The sequence below is a fragment of the Tenrec ecaudatus genome, chromosome 18 (genome assembly GCF_050624435.1).
Source record: "Tenrec ecaudatus isolate mTenEca1 chromosome 18, mTenEca1.hap1, whole genome shotgun sequence".
NCBI classification, from domain to species: Eukaryota; Metazoa; Chordata; class Mammalia; order Afrosoricida; family Tenrecidae; genus Tenrec; species Tenrec ecaudatus.
Genome location: NC_134547.1, coordinates 37,595,458 through 37,618,937, shown reverse-complemented (window position 1 = coordinate 37,618,937; position 23,480 = coordinate 37,595,458). Strand labels below are relative to the sequence as shown.

General features: G+C 41.0%; 1 protein-coding gene and 1 pseudogene across 1 annotated transcript in view; one reads left to right on the top strand and one right to left on the bottom strand.

The window, feature by feature from the left end:
• The window catches only part of LONP2 (lon peptidase 2, peroxisomal), a 154,699-nt gene that overhangs the window by 57,437 nt on the left and 73,782 nt on the right, over positions 1-23,480 (bottom strand). Inside the window, exon 8 of the mRNA XM_075537182.1 lies at positions 12,634-12,775. Coding sequence (XP_075393297.1) covers positions 12,634-12,775 — 142 coding nt within the window. The remainder of the gene's footprint in view (positions 1-12,633; positions 12,776-23,480) is intronic.
• LOC142432890 (U7 small nuclear RNA) lies at positions 9,363-9,432 on the top strand (annotated as a pseudogene).

Here is a 23,480-nt window from a genome sequence, read left to right as displayed (position 1 = left end):
AGTTTGAATATTCAATTGAGTCACCTTTCTGTGGAATGGGCACAAATATGGTTCTCTTCCAGTCAGTTGGCCAAGTAGCTGTCTTCTAAATTTCCAGAGTGAGTGCTTGTGTTGCACCAGCTGGTTGAAACATTTTGAATGATAGTCTACCAAATTCCTGACGCCTTGTTTTTGGGTAATCCTTTCCGTGCAGCTTGCATGTCTTCCTTTAGTAGCATTGGTTCTTGCGCATATGCTACCTCCTTAAATGGCAGAATGTTAACTAGTTTTTTTATTACAGTGACTATGTATTCTTCCCATATTAATTGGTTGGTTCTTGCATCATTCAATAGTTTGCCCATAAAATCTTTCAGTATTTCAGCTCGAGACTAGAGTTACTTCTTGAGTTCCGTTTAAGATATGTTGAGTGTGTTCTTCCCTTTTGGTTTTCTAAATCCAAGTCTTTGAACATGTCATAATATTTGGCCAAGTCTTCTCGAGCTGTAGAACTTTATATTCAGCTCTTTGACTTCATCACTTCTTCCATTTGCTTAAGCTACTCAATGATTAAGATCAAGTTTCGGAGTCTCTTCTGACACCACTTTGATCCTTTCATCCCCTCTCACCATTTTAATGACCTTTTTCTTTGGCATCAATGATGTTCTTGATGCCCACCACAGCTCATCAGCTCTTCTGTCACTAGTGTTCATCAAATCTGTTCTTGATCCAGGTGGGATATTCTCAAGGTCTTGTTTAAGCTCCTGGGGATTTAATTTTCTTCAGCTTTATTCTGAACTTAGATATGAGCAGTTGATGATCTGTTCCACAGTCAACCTCTGGCTTGGTTTTAGCTATTGATATTGAGCTTCTCCAAACTATTTTCCCACAGATGTAGTCAATTTGATTTCTGTGTGTTCCAACTGGCAAAGTCCAAGCGCATAACCTTTTGTGTTGCTGAAAAAAACTTATTGCAATGAACAAGTCACATTGGTCTTGCAAAATTCTATCAAGCAATCTCCAGCTTTGTTTCTTTCAGTAAGTCCATATTTTACAACTACTATTCCTTCCTATTTGTTTCCAACTTTTGCATTCTAATCACTAATAATTACCCATGCATCTTTATGGCATGTTTGACCAATATTTAATTGAAGTCATTGGTAGAATGCTTCCATTTCTTCGCCAATAGCTTTCATTGTAGCGCCCTGGTGGTGTAGTGGTTATGCGTTAGGCAGTTCGAAACCACCAGCAGTTCCAAGAAAGACTGGGCTTTCTGCTCTTACACACAGTAACAGTCTCAGAAAGCACAGAGGGCTTGCTATGAGTCAGCACTGCCTCCATCGTGACAGCGAGTGAGCTTTTGTTGGTGGTGCGGAATCCAAGTAATAGTGGTTCTGACTGGATTTCCTTTAAGGTGGACAGATACAATCCTATCCCAGACAGCACTGTACTTCACGGTTGATTTTGCAATGTCCTTTTTGACAATGAATGCCATTCCTCTTGAGTGTGTTATTCTTGACACAGTAAATCATATGATTTTCTGATTCAAAGTGGCCAGTACTAGTTCATATCAGCTCACTAATATCTATGATATCAATCTTTATGCATTCCATTATATTTTTTATGACTTTCAATTTTGCTAGATTCATACTTTGCATATTCCAAGTTCTGATCCTTAGCAGATTTTTGTAACTTTTTTTCTCATTATTTTAAGCTTGCTGGATTTATTAACCAGCCTCTATTGATCCTGTTAGCCTCCATTATTTCCAAATCTGTCCTAGTCTCTTCTTCTAATTTGTATATTAACATGATACCATCAATGTAATATATCACTACACTTTATGTCTGCACCAAGTTCAAATCTCTTCTAAACAAACTATGACAGAAAGGTGAAGAATTTCAGTAGCCCTGGGCTAATGTGGTGATCCTTCCCATAAGAAAGCACACTGTGGCTGACTCTTCTGAGCCTGGGATGGAGAAAAGGCATTTGCATGCTCCTTCACTGAGCACCAGGCTCCTTGGTCTGTTGTATTTTCTGCAGTATTGACACCAACGCTGGAACAGCAGAAGCCACAGGTGGCACTACGTTATGTAGGGCACCATGATCTACTGTCAGTCCCATAGACACCTGCCACTTTCACACTTAACCCCAGTGTTGCCAGATGCAAGAAGGTACAATCCATCCCATCAAGCCTTTGGGAATTTTCACACACTGATGTTGGGGTATAGTTACAGTCTCTTGGTGAGGAAATCACCCCCTACTTTGGCCACTCAAAGCTGCACCCTGGTCCTGGAACCACTGCATCCAGCAGAGAAAAAGCAATTTCAGGTGATGTGGGGACGAAATGTATAGTAGCGCCAGTATCCTCCACCATCATGCTTCAACTGGCCATTCCAATTTTCTATTAAACCATTACTCAGAGGGCGGTATGGGACCTGGTATGTCATCTAATATAATTTTTCTTGGCCTACTGCTACACTGTGGGCTGTTAAGTGTGCTTCTTGTTCTGGGGATGTACAACTTAGTGGCCCAAACTGGTAGAGCATCTTCTGTTCCAATCCCTTGATGGTGTACATATCATGTGCATGTGTTACTGGACGTGCAAAGCCCAGAGCAGAGTAAGTTTATACCTGTGAGGATCCATTTGTAGCCACCTGGTGTCACTAGTGTCATTGATCTAACAGGTTTGCCAGCTTTGTACAGGGCCTTCACCTCAGGGAATCTGTCCCATAGCCAACTATAAATCAAGTAAAAGGCATTGTACTTCCTATTCCCAAGATTAAACAGGACACCCAGCTGTACTTCCTATTCCCAAGATTAAACAGGACACCCAGCAGTTGATTGATCTTTTTGGTTTTTGGTGGACTCATACTGGTTAGGAGCTGGGCTGCTAACGGCAAGGTCAGCAGTTTGAAACCACCAGGTACCAGCTTTCTACTGCTGTAAAGAATTACAGTCTCGGAAAGTTGCAGATTCAGCTCTATCAGGTCCTGTAGGGTCACTCTGAGTCAGCATCAATCATTAGAAGAAAACTGTTTTGGGATGGGAGCTTGAGCAACAGCAGGCTATGTCTGAGCTACAGAAAGCAGTCTCTCGCTTTTAGGCTCTTCTGACTCACATTCAGACACGGTTTTGGTAGTGTCTACAACTTTCTGCTGACTAGGAGAGAGTTGCTTGGTTTACAGATAGCAGTTCCAAAGTACATGAATCACAACGACTGATGGGGAAAGCTGCTGCATTAAGACCGCCAGCTGGACAGACCTTAAATGAAGAAGGCAAGAGTAAGCCAGCAGAATGGGCTGTGTGTTTAGCCATGTTGGAAGAAGTGAGCAATGGGGAGGGCCCATACATTTAGGTTAACACTGATTTGTGGGTAGTGGCCAATTGCCTGGCCAGGCAAATGAACAATGGCACCTGTATGAGGAACGAATCCATGGAAATCACTATGGGAATTTAAAAGGGCACATCTGAGTCGGACATGTTGGTATGCTCTCCCCTGAAGTTGCCAATTGGGTCCATGAGATGAGTGGGCATGGGTGTGCTCCAGCAATGTAGACATGGGATAAAGCTAGACATGTCCCTTTGCACAAAATTCCAATAAGGGTTGCTTTAGGAGGTTCCCAGCACAAGGACCCTGAATTACAAATAAAGTACTTCACTACAGGCCCTTCATTTGGTAGTGAATGACCCTTATAAACCTAACAGGATGGCAAAACTGACCAATGCACTCAGTAGACTACAACTACTTAATTTACATAGTACCAGACCAATTTCTGAAAAAGTCACAATTCTATTAGGTGGTTTTACATGCCCTATTTACAAAGTAGACTAATTTACAAAGTAGACTAGTTAATCCCTTTGCAAGAGTATGGCCTAGCAAATCATCCTAGAACTACAAATTCAGGACCAGAAAGACCGTATGTAAAAGGAAAGCCATTGCACTATGAAGGTCAAAATAACAAAACTAACAAACTTTTTTTTCTATATGTTACCAACAAAGAAAAATTGATAAAGTAGCACTAAGAAATAAATATATAGGGATAAATTTGACAAAGTACAAGACCTGCATGCTGAAATTATAAAACAATGCTGAAACTCAAGGACAGGGGAAGAAGGGATCTAAAATAGACGGTAAGGAGGATTCAGAGGCCGGTGATGCTTGATCAGGTGTAATGTAGCCGAGAGAAATTACTGAGAGCCGAATGAGGGGTGAACATGATGGCAGAGCAGGAAGAAAGTAAAAGGAAATAGAGGAAAGAACTAGGAGGTAAAAGCTATATATAAAGGTATAAACATAGACATGTATATATGTAAATATATTAATATATAAAAATAGGAGTATTGGTCTATGTACATATGTTAAAGTATTAAGGTAGCAGACAGACTTTGGGACTCTACTTAAGTCTTCCCTCAACATAAGAACACTGTTTAATATCCTAGCATTGTGTGATATTCACCTTCCCGACACAATCACTGATGACAAAAAGGGTGCATAAGCAAAAGTGATGAAGAAAACTGGTGGTACCCCGTTATTAAAAGATACAGCATCTGGGGTCTTAAAGGCTTGAAGTTAAACAAGCAGCCATCTAGCAGGGAAGCAACAAAGCCCACATGGAAGAAGTAAACTAACTTGTGTGATCACGAGGTGTGGACGGGATTAGGCATTAGAAGATCCAAAACAAACAATTATATTGACGTAAAGGAGAGGAATTAGAGTAGAGATCCAAGCCCATCTGTTGATAATTGGACATTCCCTCACAAAAAGGACAAACGGGACGATTCATTCAGGATGCAGCACAGCACTGACAAAACACAATATTCCTCTAGTTCTTTAATGCCTCCTCCCCCCAGGATCATGACCCAGTTCTACACTACAAATCCTTCTAGACCAGAGTGTGTACATTGGTACAGATAAGAGCTGTGGACACATGGATATGATGCCATAGAATGACAATTAAACTATCATGGCACTTACTTTAAGGTATCACTTGAGGTTTTCATACCCTTACTTAGAACATTAACAAATCAAATTAACTAAAATAAAAGTAAATACCAAGTTCTAATATCAGACAAAATGCCAGCTACTTGTAATCAAAGATCAATTCAGCAGGTACTGTGTGAAGATCTACAATACTGTGCAACAGCCCAACAAACAGGCAGAGAACCTAATCCTCTCCTGTACTTGTGAAACTGTCTTAATTCAGGATCCAAAGTCAGTCTGTTGAGAAACATAATTATTGGAAAATTACTCTTAAATTCAGTGGACAGACTGAATGTCTAATAGGAGAAATCTGTCATATTATCTGAAAATTGCTTCACCAAAAATTAAACTGAAAGCTACAGAATTCCTAAATGATGTTCACTCTTTCACTGTTCATAGGACTCGATAGTAAACCATTTATAACCCTGAAAAGAATAATCATACAATACAATCAGACCAAACCAACATCTGCAGGCTTTGATACTTTAAAATAGTTAACTATTTTTCTTTATGCAAACAGGATTATGACTATATTTCTAAGACTACCTTAGCACTAATACAGAAGCTGTGACTATGATACGCAAAGCAAAATGTATTGCCTTCTTGCTAACAAAACAAGTGTTCCAGGTCATCCCATTCTGAGAAGATGAAAAACACCAAAGAAACTGGAAGCCTGGGCAAACTGGAGGGAAAAAGAAAACGTTCACAAAGCAAGTTTCTCTCCCAATTTTATACATCAATTAGAATATTAATAGCATTTTACGTAAGTGAGGGTAAAGAGGGCGATCAGAGGTGCTAGACTAAGGAGGATGGGCTGAAGTAAATTTATGAAGCAATCCGTCTTCACCCCTAGCAAAATACTGGGGCTTTATTTTCTTAAGAAGCTTAAAAAACAAAAACAAGTTTTTTTTTGTCCTAGGACACTGGGCACAGATGAGAAGAATATGCACTGTACTCTTCACGAGTAAAAGAAAATATTTATATATTTATACTGCAAGTTTAAATAAAAGTTTGTTTATTTAAAGCAGTCCACAAATTGGCTAGTGGTGATCCCATTGTGTTCCATGGGGTCATCGATGGATGATTTTCAGAAGGAGACAGCCCAGCCAGGCCTTCCTTCTGAGGCACCTCCAGGTAAACTTTAATTGTCAACTATTTAAAAATATATATACTTCAATCCTGCATTTCCTATAGGGGAAACAGGAAAACAGCACATCTTCAAGAGGGTGACCTCCAATGACATAAAATCTCTGATATACATACACCCTAATATATACAAACAAAAATAAAACAAAACATTACAAACCCAAAATACAGAAAAACTTGGAAACCAGATTAGGTCCAGCCTGCATCATAGGGGGGCAGAGTTTTAACTGTTCATGTCAGATTTATGCCTTTGATCTTCTATAGTCACCTCTCCAAAGCACTCTGTTCGCACTTGATCTTAGCCAAAAGGCCGAGAAGCGATGCAAAGCACTGTTGAGTAGCCACTACCCTCCCATCCCTCAATTTATAGACAGAGGGAGTCCACTGGAGGCTTACTACCTAGGGAGTTCTACAAATGAATCTTGGGCTTACACTGTCATGGACAGCCTTCTGCTCACTGGATTCGCACCATTTAGGCTCAGATACTAATCCTTCCTGCAACTTTAGATTACATGGATTACAATCCTGCAGTTAATTGCCAACCTTTCAGTTAGAAGTCAAATACTTAGCTATGTGAGTTACTACCCAGGGCACAAATAACATGGCTGATGTCAATGCTAGGTGCTGTTGAGTTGATTCTAACTCATAATGACCCTATGAGGCTCATCTTCTTTTCCCAGTTCTTCATATTTTACACGATGTTTCTCTCTTTATGAACTCATCCCTCCTGTTAACATGTTCATAGAATGAAGTCTCCCCATCTTCACTTCTGAATGGATATTTTGGCTATGCTTCTTCAAATTCAGATTTGTTTGATAGTAGAGTCCATAATAGATGCAATATCATTGGCCAATATTCTCTTCAATTTTTCTTTTCCACAGTCGAGTGGAATGCACATAAAGTAATTAAGCATACCATGGCTTGGGTCCAATCTTCAGAGAGGCAGCTTTTTTAACCCTTCCATTGGGTCTTTTACAGCAGACTTGCCTAATGCAATATGCTGTTTGATTTCCTCTGTAACTACTGTGGATCTAAATAAAATTAAATCCTGAACAACTTTCTTTTCTCTGTTTATCATGATGCTCAGCTGTGGAGACTTTTATGTTGAAGTAGAATCCATGTCGAAGGCTGTAGCATTTGACCTTCATTTGTAAGTGCTTCAAGCCCTCTGTGCTCAGAGAAAGCCAGGTTGTATCAGCTGCATAGTTCAGGTTGTCTTAGCCTTCTTCAAATCCAGATGCTGGGCTTTTCTCCATGTAGGTCCAGTTTCTTTCCAAGTATATACACTGAATACATACTATGAAAGGATACAAAGCTGATACACCATTCCCAATTTTAAACTACATAATGTGCCCCTTTCTGTTACAAAGACTGCCTGTTGGTCCATGTATAGGTTTCACATGAGTACAACTAAAAGTGTGGAATTTTTATTCTTTAAAATGTCATGTATAATTTGTTATGATCCACACAGTTGAATGCCTTTGCATAGGCAATTAATCACAGCAACTAAATATCTTTCTGGTATCCTCTGCTTTGAGATCCACCTGACATTAGCAATAATATCCCTGTTCTACTGTCTTTTTCTGCATATGGCCTGGATTTCTGGCAGTTCCCTGTTTATGTACTACTGTAACTATTTTAAAATTATTTTAGCAAAAGTTTCTGTCTCAATGCCATTGAATTGATTCTGACTCATAGTGACCCCGATACAGGGGTATCCAACTGTCCTGTGGTTTACTGGGATCAACTTCCCCCCCTACCAAACCATTTTATTAGAAGCTAATCCAGACTTTGTATTACTCCCTAGTTCAATCATATCAAGTAGTGTTGTACAATTGCTACCATAATCAGTTTCAAAACATTTTCTTCCTTCTTGAACTCCTTAATATCAGCTTCCCGGTTACCCCTCCCCAACACCTACCCCCATCATAACCTCTAGGATCATTTATTCCAGTTATTGGCTCTTTAGACTCACCCATCCTGGGTTTCATATACTGGAAAACATAGAAAAATATATAACAGGGTCAAGAAGGCTACCAACAATGACAAAATACAACTGAGACAAACCTCTATATGAAAAAAACCCCACAGAAAACATTAAAAATCAGACCATACAAAAAGTGTATTAAAAGGGAGATACACGTGATAAGGTTTTACCCATTCAAGTCAGATTTTAATCTATTTAATTTTAATCACGACTATAGTCGTGAGACTAGCTCTTTATGGGAGTAGAAAGCCTCATTTTTTGGTAAGCAAAAATTTAGTTGTGCCCAATATCAATGATACTGTTTGACAATTTCCTCTTTCTGTTGGGATATAAAAAAACTAAAAACAAAGAAACAAACTTACTGCCATCAAAGTGATTCCACCTCTTAGCAATCCTAAAGGATGGAGTGGAACTCCCCCAGTGGGTGTCAGAAGTTGTAGGTCTTTCCAGGAGGAGACCACAACTATGTACCAAGAGCAAGATACTATGAAAGGAATATGCAGATAACTCAATATAAGTTCTTTGAAATGAAAAATATGATAGCAGAAATGGCAAACTCAAATAAGTATTAAAATTAAAAGCTGAGGAAGTACTCAGAAAGCAGAGCAAAAATAAGAGAGATAACAGGCTAGAAGTGAAAAAAAGAGAGAAAGATCTAACACCCAAACACCATGTTAGTGAAGATCATAAGACTTCAGGAAATTTTTCTGGAACTGAAAAACAAGATTTTCCAACTCAGATAAACTTCAAAGAGCCCAGAAAAATAGATAAAACAAGACCTTTACCAAGGTTCCGTTGTTGTAGACGGTCAGAACAGTAAGAATTAAAAGAGGATTTTAAAACTTTCCTAAGATCACAAAGGATAAGGATGGATCACAGTAGCTTCAGCCTTAACAACATCAACACTGGAAACTGGAAAACAATGGAGAAATGTGTTCAAAATGAAATTATTTCCACGTATAGTCTCTATCCAAACTATCAATCAAATAGTATGAGGAGAGCATAGAAATGTTAAGATATGTAAAATCAGAAAACCTTTACCTACCATGTACAGAAAGCTATTCAGAGATTAACATAATAAAAATATGCAAGCTTAAGATAAAAAAGAAGAAATGAGATACAAAGAATAAGAAAGCTAACAAGTAAGAGGTGACGGGGGATCCAAGGAAGATAGCCATGGACCAGACATCGAAACCAGCCACGTCAAACTTAACAAATATAAAACTGATTGAATGTCTAAAGTGTCTGAATATCTTGAAAGAAGATTTAGACAGTGTTTCAGCTCTTTTAGAATTTGTCTAATAGGTTTTCTGTCCCCTCCACCCCCTGCCGAAAACCCCCATTAAAAAAAAAAGATTTAGACAACCGTTGAAAGTCCAAAATAAAAAAGACACAAGAAAATTATTAAGTAAGTAGAATTAAAAAGTAAAAGAGGGGAAGACCAGAAGTAAAAGTAGTATCATTTACCAGAGGGTTCAGTTGTGAGAGGCACTTCAATAATCATAATGTAAATTCACGGACACTTACAAAGGTTCACAAAAAAATAAGAGACGATACCAGCTAATCCATCCACCCTTAAAGAACGAAAAGTCCCGAGAATTCAATCATGAAAAGAATTCAGTCTTTTCGTACAGTAATTGAAGAAAACTGGCATCCTTTGAACATTTTTTTTTAAGATTAGGAAAGAAAGCAGTAGAAAGGAGTCAAGTCAGGCCTATAAGTTGGAAGCTCAAACTGACAACACTTTCCATTTGACGAGGGAAACGAGTAGAAACGTTGCCATGGGAGAGGACCCCTATGAAGCCATTCTGCTACCACTTTGGCTAACTTTCTCAAAACACTCTCCCAACAAACAGATGCTATTACAAGTGTCTCCAGAAAGTCAACAAGTAAACCATGAGCATCCTAAGTTGTTGCCATGACTTTGGCTCTTGACCTGTTCACTTTTGCTTTGACTGGATTATTGCCACTTCTTGGTAGCATTGCTTTCATGGTACTTTGTCTTCAGGATCATATGAGTAAAGTGATATTTCATCTTGTTAAAATTCTTCCAAGAAATGTTTGAGGCTGTTGATCCCACTTAAAAAAAAATGTCTGTGGAGGGAAGGTGGGTTGGAAACGGGGAACTGATCACAAGGACCTACATGTGACCTCCTTCCTGGGGGACGGACAACAGAAAAGTAGGTGAAGGGAGACGTCGGACAGGGCAAAATATGACAAAATAATAATTGATGAATTATCAAGGGCTCATGAGGGAGGGGGGAAGGAGGAAGGAGGGGAAAATGAGGAGCTGATTCCAGGGGCTTAGGTGGAGAGCAAATGTTTTGAGAATGATGAGGGAAATGACTGTACAAATGTGCTTTACACAAGTGATGTATGTATGGATTGTGATAAGAGATGTATGAGCCCCCAATAAAACGATAAAAAAATCCATAGAAAGTTCTGTTCTCTTTTTCAGCTGATCTGGACATAGTAATTTTGGTACCCAGTGAGCATAAAGTTTGCTCAGCTTAAGTTTTTCAGTCAGAATTGGGAAAACTGAGCCTATTGAGATGTCTACCGTATTGGCTATTGTTTCTGCTCTTGTCAAACCCCTTAATTATGGCAAAGACTGTTTTCTCACAAATGGGTACGGATTATCGCTACTGCAGGCTTTATCTTCAACACTGTCTCATCTCTTTTTAAAAGAAGTGTGATGGTTAGGGATTATGTCAATTAGACACTTCTGGCTAAAGGTAGGGATGGAGTTCAACTTATCAATCAGGTCACACAAAGTATGATGCCTCTTTGATGCCTATTTATAAGAGATGTTGGGAAATTTTCACTCTGTCCTTTCACCCTCCCTTCTTGCTGGGTCTCTGTGTCTGTCCCTAGAGGCAGCCCCATGTGGGACTGAGGAGCCAACTTCAGCGGCTGGCTGTCAGCACCACTCCATGTTTCCACCAACCTTGGATACATGTGACTTTGCACTTACCAGCCAGTGATCTTCCTCTATCCTGCCTCACCTTCCTGAGTTATTGGCCTTTGCCTACATGGATCTGAAGAGGGCTCTGACTAGCATCTGACCTGTGGACTTGAGCTCGACTGGGTTAGGATGCCTCCTTGATATAAACTTACTTCCTGAAATATAGTTCTTTTTTGGAAATATATGCATGTCCCAGGTTTTGTCTCTCTAAACAACTCAGCCTAACACAAGGCGTTATCCAATTGTAAACTGCAGATTCCTTAGGGAATTATCCCCATAAGCTTTTCATAAAGCATGAATGATTTTTGTTAGGTAGTTAGCATTAGGGACTGGGAAGTCCATTGACGCATGCCCAGGAGAGCCAGCATAGGACAAAGCTGGCTTTTCCCGCCGGTGGGCCCGGATGGGCCTTAAACCTGGAGCAGCCCACCTGGGTCAGGTGATTGCAATTCATCCAATGGGACCGACCTGGGGTTGGTCCTTCACCACACCTCCCCCCGGAATCCTTGTAAAGGCAGAAACTGAGAGGGAGAGGGGCCTTGTCTGGTCGTCTTCGTGGGAGGAAACGTGGGAGAGAGATCCTTGCGTGACCCTGAGCAGCCTCTGCCAGGCCGGATGGTCAAAGGAATCCTATGGGTGCCGCGTAAAACCTGAAGCTTCTTTGAACTCTCATTAAATTCACTTGGATCACGAGCCCGGCTTTGGCGTGAATTCTTTCTCGTATGGAGCCAAGGACCGAGGCTGAAATCTAGCCCGGAGAGAGAGACCTTACAATTTCACAGTTCTTTCATTCAAGCTTCACCATAAACTTGATGTTTCCTCTTGGTCCAATGTTAGCAGTATTTATGTACTCTGACAGGGGTTCTTCTCAAACCGATGTCTTATCCTTCTGAGTGCCTGAACTAGAGCTGGTTTAGAAATGCTTCAACAAGTTATTATGAGGCGATTTTATGCAAAATGTTTTTGAAATCCATGCAGAATTTTTTCATAATATGCACTCTCATAAACTTTCTAAAGATATTTTGTAATCAATAATAATTCAACAAATCTCAGTAAAATTACATTAGAAAAATGGTAGTATAAAAATGGTATCAGAGAGACAGAGGCAAGATAGAAAGCAATTTCTCATCTCCCATGGCGCAAGTCAATAGATGTTGAAAACTAAAATAAAACAAAATGAAACCAAAAAACCAATAGCAGAATAGCTCTGCTAACTTTGAGACTAGAACGAATCAGAGGTGAAACTATATAGAATAAAATGTATGGAAGGATGACAGATGGCTCTACAAAGTAGACTTGTTGCTGTGTTTTAGTGACCCTGTAGAAATATGATCCCTAAACAACACACATGTACAAAACTTTGTTAAGCTATTTGATTTAAAGGAAAAGAAATGGAGATTATCAAGGGAAAAAAGGAAAGGATATTTCTAGACATTTCAATTTAAATAACAAATTATTTCCAATTTCTTTCTATCAACTTCCTTTCCCACAATTAAACCTGCACCCAATGAATATTATTACTATTCTAGTCCATATTCTCCAAGTGTAAATACAGATGGGGTTTTTCAAAGTCTTACCTCAAGGAGAGCTGCTGCAGGATCACCTTGCAAACTCTTCCCCAGTTTGTCAACCTCATCTAAAAGGAACACTGGATTATTAACTCCAACAGTCTTCAAGCCATTGATTATACGACCAGGCATACTGCCAACGTAGGTGCGCCTAGAAGATAAGTAACAAATTCACAGCAATGAGATGCCAAGAGATAAAGCAATACCATTTCAAATTCCGATAAAGCAATCCCTGGGTGGGGGTGAAGCAGCTGATGTGCTCAGCAACTCACTACCCAACTGAACAATCTATGGGTGAAATACTGCAGGAAGCATCAAAGGAAGATAGAAGGGTGACACAGAATCACTGTACCAAAATGAGTTGGTCCATATTCCATCATTTTAGGAGGTAGTAAATAATTAAAGGAAAACAAAACAAAACAAAAAACCTGATGGTACCAATGGAAGATGTCTGCGCTGCACTGAAAGCATCAGCAAAAAAACAAAGGTCCAGGAACTGATGGAATACCAATCAAAACGTTTCAATAAGTGGAGGCAACACTGGAAGCATTCACTAAGGGGGAAACTCAGCGCCTGGGAGTGTATATGGCCCAATCTCTGTGCTTTTAACCACAGGGCTTGGAAGACTGGCCTAGGGAAAGAAGACTTCCACAGTTCCAAGACAGAGGTAAAACCTAATAAGCATTCTCCAGTCTGAAAGAGGTCCCCATAATAAGCCTCCATAAAATGCTAATATAATGATGGGTCCCCGCAAACAATTGGCTACTCCCTATGCTGCTAATTAATGCCCATCTTTAAGAGCAATAGATTCTTTTTTTTAATTAATTAATTTATTTATTTTTCTTTTCTTTTTTTTAAACGTTTTATTAGGGGCTCATACAACTCTTATCACAGTCCATACATATACATACATCAATTGTATAAAGCACATCTGTACATTCTTTGCCCTAATCATTTTCTTTCTTTTTTTTTCTTCCCTTTTCTTTTTTTACATTTTATTAGGGACTCATACAACTCTTATCACAATCCATACATATACATACATCAATTGTATAAAGGACATCCATACATTCCCCGCCCCAATCATTCTCAAAGCATTTGCTCTCCACTTAAGCCCTTTGCATCAGGTCCTCTTTTTTTCCCCTCCCTCCCCGCTCCCCCCTCCCTCTTGTGCCCTTTGTAATTTATACATCGTTATTTTGTCATATCTTGCTCTATCCGGAGTCTCCCTTCCCCCCCTTCTCTGCCGTCCCTCTCCCAGGGAGGAGGTCACATGTGGATCCCTGTAATCAGTTCCCCCTTTCCAACCCACTCACCCTACATTCTCCCAGCATCGCCCCTCACACCCTTGGTCCTGAAGGTATCATCCACCCTGGATTCCCTGTGCCTCCAGCCCTCATATGTACCAGTGTACAACCTCTGCCCTATCCAGCCCTGCAAGGTAGAATTCGGATCATGGTAGTTGGGGGGAGGAAGCATCCAGGATCTGGGGGAAAGCTGTGCTCTTCGTCGGTACTACCTTGCACCCTGACTGACCCATCTCCTCTCCTAAACCCCTCTATGAGGGGATCTCCAGTGGCCGACACTTGGGCCTTGGGTCTCCACTCTGCACTTCCCCCTTCATTCAATGTGGTATACACACACACACACACACACACACACACACACACACACACACACACACACTCTTTTTTTTTTTTGCATGATGCCTTATACCTGGTCCCTTTGGCACCTCTGATCGCACTGGCTGGTGTGCTTCTTCCATGTGGGCTTTTTTGCTTCTGAGCTAGATGGCCGCTTGTTTATCTTCAAGCCTTTAAGACCCCAGACACTATCTCTTTTGATAGCCGGGCACCATCAGCTTTCTTCGCCACATTTGCTTATGCACCCATTTGTCTTCAGCGATCCTATCATGGAGGTGTGCAGCCAATGATATGATGATTTTTTGTTCTTTGATACCTGATAACTGATCCCTTTGGGATCACTCGCTCACTCAGGCTGGTGTGTTCTTCCATGTGGGTTTTGTTGCTTTTGAGCTAGATGGCCGCTTGTTTATCTTCAAGCCTTTAAGACCCCAGTCACTATCTCTTTTGATAGCCGGGCACCATCAGCTTTCTTCACCACATTTACTTGTTCACCCACTTTGGCTTCAGCAGTTGTGTCGGGAGAGTGAGCATCATAGAGTACCAATTTAATAAACGAAAGTATTCATGCATTGAGGGAGTGCTTGAGTAGAGGCCCAAGGTCCTTACGCCACCTTAATATTAAACCTATAAATGTAGACAATTAGATCTATTTCCCCATCCTCATATATATATGTTTGCATGTACACGTCTTTGTCTAGACCTCCACAAATGTCCCTTGACTCCCAGCTCCTTCCTCCCTCTCCCTTGACTTTCCTCCTGCCCCACCACCATGCTCCATCCCCACCTGGGCTACAGCTATACCTCTTCTCTATGCAAGCAACCTTACCCTTGATCGTTCCCCATCAGGCCTGTCACTCCCCCCTCACTACCATTTTGGGTCCCATGTTGTTCCCTTGTCCCTGTGTTTATTAACACCACTTCCTTACCCTCCTCCCCCTCCCCCACCCGGATCTGTCTGTCCCCCCCCCCCCCCCCCCCCCCCCGCAACTGTCTGTCCTATTGTTTTTCCTCCAGATAGTTCATCCAGCCTGTCCTATTCAGACAGACATGTGGAGACACTAACATGCACGAAAACAAAGCAACAGTATACAACCAGACAATAAAACAACAAAAACAAACCACTGACAAAGAACAAAACAAAACACTTCACAAAAGAAAGGCTTGTAGTTCGTTCAAGGATTGTTTGCTGGCCCTTAGGGCAATAGATTCTTTTGTCTGTCCTACCCAAGGAGTTGTAGTCTCCTGCTGATGCCTGATTCATAGCACAGGGTGTTTCCCTGGAGAGCTCAAAGGGACATCCAAAGTTAAGACACTACCATTGCAAATGTGCCTGCAGGAAGTTTGCAAACCTCATGATTACATAAACCCCTATGGAAATACATTCACTCTCTCTTGATTCCAGGGCTGTGAAGAGCCCCTGTGCCTCTGACTGTGTGGCTGGATCTCACTCACGAGTCTATGCCAAGACATTCTGACTGACAGCTAAGGGCCAACCAATTAGAAGAGATCCATTAGGCCCATTCAAAAGATAACTGACCCAACAGAACTTGAAAATTATTAAACAATATAATTAATATCACATACAAGTAAAATTGACAAAAATTATTCAAAAACAGCTGCAGTACATTGACAGGGACCTACCAGAAATTCATGCCTGACTCTAAAGAGGATGTGAAATGAGGGATATCAGAGCTTAAATCAGACTGATCTTAGCTGAAAGCAGAAACTAACAGAAAAATGTCTTGTGTTTCATTGATTATGCAAAGGTATTGGACTATGTAGAGCAGGGGTCCTCAAACTACAGCCCGCGGGCCACATGCGGCCTTCCGAGGACATTTATCTGGCCCGCCAGGTGTTTTTGCCCCATTTTGTTTTTTACTTCAAAATGAGGTATGTGCACTATGCATAGGAATTTGTTCATAGTTTTGTTTTAAACTGTAGTCTGGCCCTCCAACGGGTCTGAGCGACAGTGAACTGGCCCCTTGTTTAAAAAGTTTGAGGACCCCTGGTGCAGATCATAAAAAATTATAAATTAACACTGTGAAGAGTGGAAATTCCAGAAAATTGTGCACATGCATTTTGAACAGACATGGACCAAGCTGCAATCATTGGGTCATAACAAGAGAATGCTAAATGGCCTAAAATCATAAAAGCTGTGGGTCAAGGTTGATGTATCTTCTCACCATCCTTATTCCATCTACATGCTGAGCAAATACTCAAGAGAAGCAACTATATGAAGACAAACTCTGCATCATGATCGAAGCAAAGTTTATTAATAACGTGTGCTATGCAGATAATATAACCTTGCTTGCTGAAAGTGAAGACTTAAGGCATTGACTGATGAAAGCAAAGAATACAGCCTTCAGCATTCTTCACATAAAACAAATAAAAACCATACTAATTGGACCAATAAATAACAACACGATGAACAAAGAAAAAAATTAAAGTGGTAAGAATGATATTTCATTTGGATCCATGATCAATGGTCATGGAAACAGCAGGTGAATTATACAAAATATTGTTTAAATATGTTGCACTGGGTAAATCTGCTGCACAAAGGTGTCACTTTGAGGACTAAAGTGTGTCTAACACAAGGCATGGTATTTTCAATCGCGACATGTGCAACCGAAATAGGAATGTTAGACAATGAAGGACTGATGTATCCGAGTGACGGGGCCAGTGAAGAATATTAAAAGTATCACAGACTGAGAGAAGAGTAAACAGATGTCTCAGAGGAAATACAACCAGACTGCTACTTGGAAGCATGGTGATGTCTCACATACTTTATATGTAAATGCCAGACTAGGCCCTGGAAAAAGATGTCATGCTTGGTAGAGGAGCCATGAAAAAGAGGAAGGCCGTCAGTGGGACAGACTGATACAGAGGCTGCAAAATGGGCTCAAACATAACGATGGCTCAGGATTGAGCGATATTTCATTCTTTTATACACAGGGTCACTGTGAGTCAGAACCAATTGATGGCACCTAATGGAAATAACACCGATGCCAGAAAAAGAGGCTTGGTAATATGTTTCGAAAAACCAGTCATTGAATGCAGGGCACAGTCCTACACACATAAGGTCACTGTCAGTTGGAATGGGTTTGAAATAAATGAATTTGATTTGGGGGCAATACACTGTAAGTTATTAGGTTCACCTTTCACTCAAGTGAACATGTTTTCATTTCATGCCACACTCTACATCTATTATAGTTATGTAGATAATTTGTAATTCTTATTTTCAAATTTAATTGTGACTCCAAGTCTTTATGGATCTTCAAAGAATTGTTATCTCATTTTTGCTACTCACTGGAAAAGCAATGGACTTAAATCACACAAATATGGTTCTTACTCGTCAGATCCCAAAATATTCAAAGGAGATTGTGAATTTAAGTCCTTTTTGAAAAGTGGTTTTTCAAAGACTCCTGTCTCCAACACAACCATCTCTCTCTATATTGAAATGGCTCCCTTAGAACTGACTGAAACATTAACATCTTCACAAAGGAAGTTACAAATTGGTTCAAAAAGTCAATGACAACATAGAAAAAGAGGGAAAGAGAGATAAACGAGTAAGAAAAGAAGGGAAGGGTCTAAACTTTTATTTTCAGAGGCAGTAACATATTACTAATTGATACTGGGTTAACTGATTTAGGGTTGATCAAATTTAAATTAAATTTTCATTAACTCTGATCTTTTAGGGAAAAACTATGCTCCCCAAATACACTAATTGGCATAAACAATTCATCACACAAATTTGTTGCATATTAAGATTTTAGAGGCTGCTTTGTCAGATTTAAGCACGAATTACATAACTATACAGAAGTAGAGTATGGCATGAAAAGAAAACAAAGTGCCTTCTAAAGCAATACTTTATTTTAAGCAGCAATTTACTAACTTCAATTACAACCTTAATGCCTAAATCATGTGCAAGACAAATGCGGTTTCTGAAAAAAGCAAAAAGGCCTGGTTGCTCAGTGTTAAGTGGAACAACACTTAGCTCATAATCCACACAAAGCTGCTTCACTGAGCAGGCCTCCCTTGCCCTGCCAGATGACTGGCACAAAACAGGGCAGAATAAACAGAGTGACCTTTGAAAAGGCAAGAAAGCCTTGAAAATGTCACGTATTTCATCCACTGGAAATGAGCAAGTCCTGAAACCAAATATAGAAGACACTAACCTGTTACAATAAGGAATTAGTACATGAATGATGTTTAATTGAAATATGAGACAAGACACAAAAGTAAATTCTTTGATACTATTTCTCTAGAAAAGACACACATTACAAAACCTCTGTGGGTCATTTCTTGCTACGTTACTATTTTTTTCTTTCCTTATGGTTACTGATGGGACTTCAAAAACAGGTCCTAACAGTTCCAGACAGGGAAAGAGAATCAAACCTAACATCAGCCGAAGGCAACTTCACTATACGGTGGAGGCCAGACATGCCTCCACCTTCTAACCTTCTTTATCAATTCTGATACCAGTTAAACCTCCCACAGTGCATTCTCCTTCTCAGCTGGATCCAACAGTACATTGTTATGATTACTCAGAACTCACAGACCATACTCATGATTATGGGTTTCATTAGGGAAGTTAACAAGTTATAATTCAGGATTCAGACATGCTCACCGTACAGTTCTAACAATCAAGACAGTCTCTTCTAAGCCATGTTCACACACCGGTGTCTCTGTGGCCTCTCAGTTATATGACCCACTCTGCCATAAGCCTTAGCCCACAGGCAAAGGTTTTAGCTCAATGGGTAGTACACCGAGCTCCTCCTATTAAGTGCCCACAGGCATAGCACTCCGAAAGCAGCCTCTTGCAAAAAGGAACTCGGCTTTACCTGTTCTGTGAGCCTGGAAGCTCTGTCTCAGGTTGTGCTTTCAGCCCCTACACTGAGAAAGCTCAATGCAACAAGGTCTCAGAATGGAAAAAATGACGAGCTTCATTCCAGTGAACTCTTCCCTAACTACTTCTGAGATGCTCATTTTACACTCGTCGTTTATGCTTTAGGCGCCATCTAGTCAGTTCTGCCCTATCACTGTACGTACAACAGCATACACCACGGGGTCTCGCGCCACCCTCACAACGGGTGCTGTTTGAGCCCATCAGAATGGCAGAACTGATGAATCGCCACATCAGAGCTCCAGGTTTTCAGAATCAAATTTGCCCTGCTGAAAATCACTTGGAGCACTGCGGGTACACTGGTTACGCGTTGGGCTGCGATCAGCATGGTTGGCAGGTCAAAACCAGCAGCTCCTCGAGAGAAAGACGGGGCTTTCTACTCTCATTCAGTGAGTCTCAGAAACCCACAGTGGGGTCGATATGAGTCAGCATTGACTAGATGGCCGGGAGTTTTAACAATCCCTCACAACTGTAACATACAATTCTATCAGCACATCCCCGTCCCTTCTCTTACCCAGACCCAACAGGGAAAAGGAAACTACACCCAGCACAGAGTGTGTCACCTAAGTGACTGGCGAGAGTTAAAAAGGCTATGCCTAGAAGCGCCACATCAAGTAAATCACTGCAACGCTACCCCTTACAGAGGGATTTTTCCAGTAATGCAATGCCTGCAGTATTTACTGATTCTGAAATTTATCCGATGCTCACTTTTTATTCACGGGTAACAAGTACATGACTTCTCCCAAACACCATAAGTTCCTCTAAATACAGAGGTGACAGAGTAGGTCTTATTACTGTATGGCCGGATCAATGCCAGGGCGGCTTCTAGCAGCAAGTGACCCTGAATCTCCCCCACCTGTGCGGAGCTGACCAGAGCCGGCTGAAACGACTAGAGTGGCCTTGAAACTCCCACACACACCTGCAGAGCTGACCAGAACTGGCTATGTAACCTGTCAGCAGCTTTGCCAGTGTTTTTCTTTCTTTTACTCACGGCCCGTTTGGTTCAGTGCCTGCTTTGTTTTCGGCCCACCGCTCTGCACCCAGCACCGGCAGGGCCCGTTTGGCTCAGTGCCTGCTTTGTTCTCGCCCACCGCTCTGCACCCAGCATGAATACACCCGGAACCAGGAACACACCTTACATTCCAGAAACCCGGACATACCTGTCCATATATAAGCACCACCCCTGTAGCCTGCAGTGCGGCTCCTCCGGCCCAGATACTATGGACCGTGGGACTTCGCCCAGGCTGGGGTTTTCTCCCCAATAAAGCCTGTTTGCTCTAGTTCGACTGATTTGGTCTCTGGCGCCTCTCGACTTCCTTACAATTACAAAGTAGATAGTGGAGAGGCTAAGATTGTTCCCCAAAGAAAAGTTTTTTTCTCCTATCACCTAAGGTCAACCATGCTGGTCCCAAAGCATCTTTCTATCTGAACTGTTAGGTTGGAACTAATTTTGTCAGTCAGTAAGCTAAGCGGGAAGTCAGTAGTTCAAACCCACCAGCCACTCAGCAGGAGGAAAATGAGGCTGGTTGCTCCAGAAAGATTTACAAAGCCTCGGAAACACTGTATGGGGTCATTTTATGAAAGAATTGACTTGATAGCAATGGGTGCCTCAGTCAAGTTCCTCAATTGTTAAATGAGGAAAGTGATAGGATAATCTCCAGGATTATGAGAAAACACACAGCATATTGCCCCTCCCCCAGAAGAATTCACTTCAGAGGACAGCACTGAAGCTGTAGCTCAGGGAGAGGGACATGTCTCATCAGAGCACATGGGAGCAAATGAAGGGGAGGAAGAGAGCGGAGCACATCCAGGCCCACCAAACCTTGAGGACGATATCCCTTCTCAGAGCAGCCAATCCACAGAGAAGACCATATCGCCGGTGCCACTATGAGACAAGACATCCCTCACTGACCCATAGCTCTACAGGGAACAATACTGGAGACATAGTGTGGAAACTGCACCTGATCTGACTCCACCACACCAAGATAAAACACTAAGGGCATACGACAGAACAGCAAGGGGAGCAGAACAAGGAAGTCCCGAGGGAATACCAAAAATAGACTTTGAGACCAGACAAGGCACCCCATCAGATTTGACCGAAAAATACTCCTAAAGGCCAACAAACAGACCTTGAACTACTTCCAGGCTTATTTTTTTGTTTTCTTCTGCTCTGTCATGTTTTTGTGCACGTTATTATTTCCGCAGGCCTATCTAGATAAGATAGGCTGGATAAACAATCTGAAGGAGAAATCAATGGGACTGACGGTTCTAGGGGGATATGGGAGAGGGTAAGGTGGGAGAAAGGAAGTGGTGTTAAAAAACCCAGGGACAAGGGGATTACAAGTGATCCAAAATTGGTGGTGAGGAGGGTGTAGGAGGCCTGGTAAGGCTTGATCAAGGGTAATGTAACCGAGAAGAATTACTGAAACCCAAATGAAGGCTGAACATGATAGTGGGACAAAGGAAAGTAAAAGGAAATAGAGGAAAGAACTAGGAAGCAAAGGGCATTTATAGACGCCTTAATAAAGGCATGTACATGTGTAAATATATTTTTATATAAAGATAGGGAAATAGATCTATGTGGATATATTTATAGGTCTAGTATTAAGGTAGCAGATGGACACTGGGCCTCTACTCAAGTACTCCCTCAATGCAAGAATACTTTGTTCTATTAAACTGGCATTCCATGATGCTCACCTTCCCCACACGATAGCTAAAGACGAAGGGCGTACATAAGCAAATGTGGTGAAGAAATCTGATGGAACACAGCTATGAAAAGATATAGCATTTAGGGTCTTAAAGACTTGAAGGTTAACAAGCGGCCATCTGCTCAGAAGGAACAAAGCCCACATGGAAGAAGCCTACCAGCCTCTGTGATCACGAGGTGTCAAGGGATCAGGTATTAGGCATCATCAGAACAAAAAATCATATCATTGTGTGCTCACTTTCCCAATACGATCGCTGAAGACAAATGCGAGCATAAGCAAAAGTGGCAAAGAAAGCTGATGGTGCTTGACTATCAAAAGATATAGCACCTGGGGTTTTAAAGGCTTGAAGGTAAACAAGTGGCCATCTAGCTAAGAAGCCACAAAACCCATATAGAAGAAGCACACCAGCCTATGTGATCATGAGGTGTCGATGGGATCAGGTATCAGGCATCAAAGAACTAAAAATCTTATCATTGTGAATGAAGGGGAGTACAGATTGGGGACACAAGAGTCATCTGTAAGCAACTGACATCCCTTTACAGAAAGGATGCATGGAGCAGATGAGCCAGTAAGGTGCAGTGTAGCAACGATGAAACAAACAACTTTCTTCTAGTTCCCAAATGTTTTCTTACAAATCTGGCTAGACCAGAGGATGTACACTGGTACAGAATAGGAATTAGAAACACAGGGAATCCAGGACAGATGATCCCCTCAGGACCAGTGCTGAGAATGGCAATACTGGGAAGGTAGAGGGAGGGGAGGGTAGAAAGGGGGACCCAATTAAAGGATCTACATATAACCTCTTCCGTGGGGGATGGAAAACAGAAAAGTGGGTGAAGGGGGACGTCGACAGTGTAAGATATGACAAAATTATAATAATTTATAAGTTATCATGGGTTCATGAGGTAGGGGTAAGCGGGGAGGGAGGGGAAAAATGGAGTTGATACCAAGGGCTCAAGTAGAAAGCAAATGTTTTAAGAATAATTACAGCAACAAATGTGCAAATGTGACTGATACAATGATGTATGTATGCGTTGTGATAAGAGTTGTATAAAACACAATGATGTATGTATGAGCAGTGATAAGAGTTATACAAGTCCCTATTTAAATGATAAAAAAGACCAAAAAATATACAGCATAATGCCTAGTATATAGTTCAAAGGATGTTTAATTATAATTAGTAACAGACACTTAAAGTTCACTTCTAATTTCCTGTATAAAACATAAAAGCAGAAATGAGTACCCTTTCAACTCCTCTGAATGGAAGTGGTTCTTACCAAACAGCTCTTTTTAGCATAATGCACTTTACGGTCCTCAACACAGGTGATCTCTGCCAATACACCGCAATAGCTGTTATCACTGTTCTAGAGGTTATCCAGTAGACAACCACGAGAACATCTGGGGGAACACAGGTTGTTGGAAATTTCCATTTTTTGACTTCAAATCAACGGGTAGAAAACCCACATTAACCAAAAACTGAATTTGCAATTCTTGATAGACATTTTGAGACTAAACAAATTAATGAGTACGATGTACTGGCAAGTGATCTGGGCTCTTTGGAAGTAGTTTTTCTTAAATCAAAGGAAATAAACTTGATTT